The sequence below is a fragment of the Gavialis gangeticus genome, unplaced genomic scaffold (genome assembly GCF_001723915.1).
Source record: "Gavialis gangeticus isolate Ggan-Ray unplaced genomic scaffold, GavGan_comp1, whole genome shotgun sequence".
Lineage (NCBI taxonomy): Eukaryota > Metazoa > Chordata > Crocodylia > Gavialidae > Gavialis > Gavialis gangeticus.
This window is the reverse complement of record NW_017729019.1, coordinates 16,487,768-16,493,124: the sequence shown is the minus strand read 5'-3', so window position 1 is coordinate 16,493,124 and position 5,357 is coordinate 16,487,768. Positions and strand designations below refer to the sequence as shown.

General features: G+C 44.9%; 1 protein-coding gene across 1 annotated transcript; it reads left to right on the top strand.

Annotated features, from left to right (window-relative positions):
• The first annotated feature begins 306 nt into the window (after positions 1-306).
• Positions 307-4,305, top strand: LOC109295112 (gastricsin-like). Its single transcript, XM_019513767.1, is given in 10 exon segments — positions 307-362; positions 632-785; positions 1,375-1,453; positions 1,456-1,491; positions 2,052-2,115; positions 2,117-2,188; positions 3,084-3,281; positions 3,367-3,421; positions 3,805-3,903; positions 4,153-4,305. Coding segments are annotated over 10 exon segments (966 nt in total).
• Positions 4,306-5,357: the final 1,052 nt, after the last annotated feature.

The window sequence follows — 5,357 nt, the reverse complement described above, 5'->3', positions numbered from 1 at the left end:
TGTGTGTGTGTGTGTATCCATGAGAGGGAGACAGAGAGCTCTATATAGATCTCTCTAGATGCATGCACGCGCTCACACGCACGCACACACGCACACACACACACACACACGCACTAGAATAATAAACCTATGGAAAATTATAAATATATGGAAAATGTTGACACTGAGTGTGCACAGTGATATGGAAGTGTGGTGTCAGAAGATAATGGAGCTGGAGGCTGTTCCCTGGGCATAGAAGCAGGGAGTGCAGATCACACCGCCCCATGTGTTCTGGACAGGAGTCTGGTGGTGGAGAAACCAAGCACCATGAAGTGGCTCATCCCGGTCCTGGTTTGCCTCCAGCTCTTGGAGGGGCTGGTGAGGTGAGTATCCCGGTGCAGTGATGGACAGAGTAACACTTCTGCATTCAGCTCGGCTGTGTCCTTATGGTCCTTAAAATATCCCACTGAGTAGGAGTTTTGGAAATGCGTGTACAGAAAAATGAATGCTGCTTTGCTTTGGGGGAAAACCTAACTGAGCAGTAAGAAGCACCTTGATATCAAAGAACAGGATCACAGCAGGGTGCAGACAGGCTTGAAGGGTGTTCAGTTTCTGAGCTGATTTCTGGAGTTTTCCCTTTCTTCCTGTGTAGCGTCCCTCTGAAGAACGGCAGATCCATGAAAGAGGTGATGAAGGAGAAGGGAGTCTTGGAAGATTTTCTGAAGCACCACAAATACGGTCCAGGCAGGAAGTACCGTGTCAATGAATACAATGTCGCTTATGAACCAACGACCAGCTACCTGGTTGTGAGTATTAAAACTGCTTCTCTCTTTCTATTTCTTCCTCACTTGTCTCTCTAGGACCTCTTTCTTCCTCTCAGTATGGCCACAAGTCAATAGGAAGTAGTGATTCCTTTTCACAGCCCGTGGAAATCTCTGTTTTGGAACAGTTTGGATGCTGTGCTTTGACGGCAAACTGCCTTTGAAGAATCTAAAGGAACATACTAAGCAAGCAAGTTCACCTTTGAATTTTACAGTATTATCTGTGGTTCTCCTGCTCCCCCCACCCCTTTATAATTCACAAAAGTCTTTATGCTCTCTGGAGAGGTAACATGTTACTCCAATGAAAGCCTTTTAGGATTCAAGATCCCCTGTTCTGCTCTTGGTTTTGCAGTTGAATTTATAGTGACCTGAATAAATTTGCTTTTCATATCCCTTCTTCGGACACCCCATGTTGAAACCAGAAACAGTAATATGGCAGTGACTTCATTCCTTGTAAACCTGAATTTCTTAATGACTCTAAAATGACCATCTCCAAGTGGACAGTGTTGAGAAGGGGGAATTGTTATTTTCGTTGGTTAATAGCACACTGGAATCCACCTCCTCTCGTCTGCAGTCTTCCTACTTTGGAGAGATCAGCATTGGCACACCACCCCAAAAGTTCCTGGTTTTCTTTGACAGCGGTTCCTCCAACCTGGGGTGCCATCTACCTACTGCCAGAGTCAGGCCTGCTGTGAGTCAGGCTCAGCTGCTGTGTATCCAGTAGATACATGTCCTAGGCACGTTCTTGCTCAGTTAGGTAGTCAACCTGTGATTAACACAAGAGAGACCCTACCTCCTCACGCTCTTCATGGGTGCCATTCTCTTGTATCTGCTTTCCCCGTTCTGGTGCTCTTTCCTGGAACATAGATTCTCTTGGTTTTTTCCTTATTGGTATTCTGCAGTATTATAATATTGTTGTCCACATCTCAATAATTGCTGCCAGCTGTGGGAATTGACATTTGACTACTGTACTACTGCACTGGTTTAGATCCTCTGGGCACGTGGCCTAAAATGCTTAGTATAGTGATAGGAGAAACAGGTATGTCATAGGTAGAGAAGATGGGTGTGACAAAATGGTTTTCTAGATGATCTGGGTTGACATTACTTCTCAGGTCTGCCATGAAGAAAGTCCTGGGTCATGTCTTGTACTTGTTCTTTCAAGCCAGCGGAGGTCAGTCTTGGGGAAGGAAGTGCTTGACACAAGTCACAGCACAAGAGAGTGACCATGGTGTCTTCATCTTTCTTCTTCAGCCAGTCATGCAAAGTTTGATCCGAGCCAGTCATCCACCTTTTCCAACAATGGACAGACCTTCACTCTCTTCTGGGAGTGGTGACCTCTGACTGGTGCTGGGCTATGACACGGTGACGGTAAGTGGAATTGCCACCACGTGATCTTGTGTTGTCCATTGTGCTGTGTCTTTGGACTCGTCTGAGCATATTGGGGTTGGACCACCAGGGGTTATTGTTAGTAACTTGTCTAGCATGCATCTGTCTTTCTCAATTTTTGACAGATTCCTCTAATTTTACTAGATGGGGCTTGGAGACAAGCATCTGAGGGAACATTGAGTCGAATCCACCCAACTTGACTCCTTTGACACGAGTCCTGAATAAATTCTCTGTGTTTGAGTTTCATGTTGGCGCCATTGTTACTGTGGGCCGTAAAAAAGGGATTGTGTGCATGAGATATTTGCAGTGGTATAAGAATGTCTGCGCTGTCAGCAAGTTAGCTAAATTTCTGTGTAGATGCTTATATTTCAGGTTAGGAGATCTCATTCGGCTATCTGGGGTTGAGTGGTACCAGATGGTGCACCTGGTGAAGTTCAGCAGAAGCATAGCTACGCCATACCAAAAAGAGAATCTATCCAGGGGGTTGCACCAATTTAACTAAATCACTTGAAAAAGTATTTATGTTAAAACAACGCAACTCTCCAATGGAGACAAGGCTTAAGTTGGCCCGGGCCTGGATTCTGGTGTGGAAAAGCCAGTACTAATCATTCTCGCCATTGCTACTCATGAATTCCATGATTATAATAGTTCTTTATTATTTTGTTTTCAATCAAGATGACGTTCTGGATTTTCTCTCCTGAGACAGCCTGTGCTCAAAACTCCTGCCACTGACTGCGTTAAACTGCCTGTGGAGGTGTTAGAGCAATACTTCACCTTGGGACAGGCTTTATCTGTACATTGGAACATCACTCATCTGTAATGATGTCACAGTCTTTAGGTTTCATTGATGCTCTGTGTACAATTCCAGGTCAGAGCAAATGTTTCCTTCCCCTTCAGATCCCGAATATTGTGGTCAAACCAGGAGTTTGGTCTGAGTGAGGATGAGCCCACCAGCCCCTTCTACTATGTGAATTTTGATGGGATATTTGGAATGGCCTCCCCTTCCCTGGCGGTCGGAGGAGGGACAACAGTTATGCAGAACATGCTGCAGCAGGGCCAGCTGACGGAGCCCGTCTTCAGTTTCTGTTTCTCACTGTAAGGTCTGTCTTCCCCTCTGCACCTTTCCCTCTCCCTACATCTCTTTATTCCAAGGCCTCTTACTCTATCTATATTTCTACAGGCATCTGTATCTGTCTATCTTCATATACATCCCCCTGTTTGATTTGTGTCTGTCTGTATGTCTGTCATTCTGATGTGGCCCTTCCCCAGACCCCTCAATCCAGATATATTTTACATCCTCCTTTTTCCAGCAATATACTGGCTCAGTCGCTGGCTTATGTCTGATATTCTTGTGTTTCCAGACAACCAAGGGGGGGTGCTCTAACTTTGTATCTAGCGGGGGAGATCATGAAACCCCTAGTGCACACCTGCTGAGCCCTGCGAGCTGAATCATCAGGTAGCAATAAAAGAAAGGGTATTGGCAAAGTCAGGAGAGTTGTTCATTGTGAGAAGCAGCACTACTGACCCAATGTAAAATCTGTGAGATTTCTGTAAGAGCAGCATATGCTCTCAGAGGCTGCTGGAGTCTCAACCTCCACCTTGTCCGTTCCTTCTGCAGTTTGTGGTTGACTGCAGCAACATCCAGGACATGCCCACCATCACCTTCATCATCAACGGGGCCCAGTTTCTACTGCCGCCCTCCTCCTACATCTTCAATGTACATAGTCAGGTGCCACCAGAACTGGCTTTGATTTTACCAAGGTGATGAAATGTTCTGGGGTTTCCAGCAGGCAGTGTGCAGAGCATCAGCACCCCAAAAGCTAGATTTCTAAAATAGGGGCCTGATCAGGCCCCACTCAAGGGCCACTGATTATAAGGGGTATTTTATATGTATAGCCTTTATAGCAGCCAACTGGGTATTCACACACCAGCACTAAAGCTTTCTTCACTGCTGTCTCCCTAACAGAACAACGGGCATTGCAGTGTTGGGATTGAGCCCACTTACCTGCCTTCCCCGAATGGGCAACCGCTCTGGATCCTGGGTGACGTCGTCCTCAAGGAATATTATTCTGTCTTTGATATGGTCAATAATAGAGTTGGCTTTGCCCCATCCGCCTAGAGAAACCAGGTTGAATTGGATGGACCCAACTTATTTCTTGGCTTTTCTCCTTGACGCTGATGGATTCCTACTAGTCTCAGCCCAAGCTTCTGTATGAAAATAAGTGTTTTCTAGATCTGTTGTTGTAAATAAACTGCAGTGAATCAAAGTCCCTCTTGCCTTTCTGGGATTTATTCAGGGAAGGTGGACCATGTGATATCCATGTGGCGGTCCACTGGACGGGTACCATCTAGTTCACATGCCTTTGAGAAGTGATGTTCAATTAACGTGATGTCAAACGTGATTCATGGTTAGGGGTAGATTGGGTTCGCCATCTTAATGTTTTGTCAGCCTGAGTAATCGGGAGTTTAAACAAACCCAACTGACATGAGGGAAAAGTTGACCTGATCTACTGCAAACTGTGTTTGATATCATTGCAGCTAACCCAGCTCCTCCCGGGTCACGTTCTAAGTTGAAATACATTTCCATGTCTGTGAAAATCTTGACAAATTAAACAAAATCACCTTCAAAAGCACCTTCTGTACCTCTTTGATGGTATAAGAAATGTCAATGCAAATTAAATATTTGTATTTTCATTGCAATTTTTCTCAGAGAAAGAAATGGTTTCCTGACTAATTCTACTCCACGTTTGCACAAAGGAGTATGACAACAGAACTCGGCCAGTAACACAGTATGGCCCTGCTCCCCTTTCTCGTTACTATTTTTTGGGTTGGGATGAATCGTCTTGAAGCTGGTGGGAGTAACAACTTCATTTTCATTCAGGATAAATGTAGCTCTGTTTTTTTTACTTGCATTTGAAAACTTGTCTAACTTTATCCCAACTATGTAGTTGGTCTGATAAAGGATATCACCCTAAGAAATCCTTGCCTTACATAATTTCTGGGCTATCATGGCTACCACATCACTCTCACACTACGTTTTTACTCCATGAAATGGAAAACGGGAACAGTAGGAGTCTGCTAAAAATCAGTCTCATGGACAAAGAGCTAAACCTGCTACCTAAAGTGGGTTTCCATGGTAGCCTGATGAATTCAGAGGAGGTGGATTTAGTG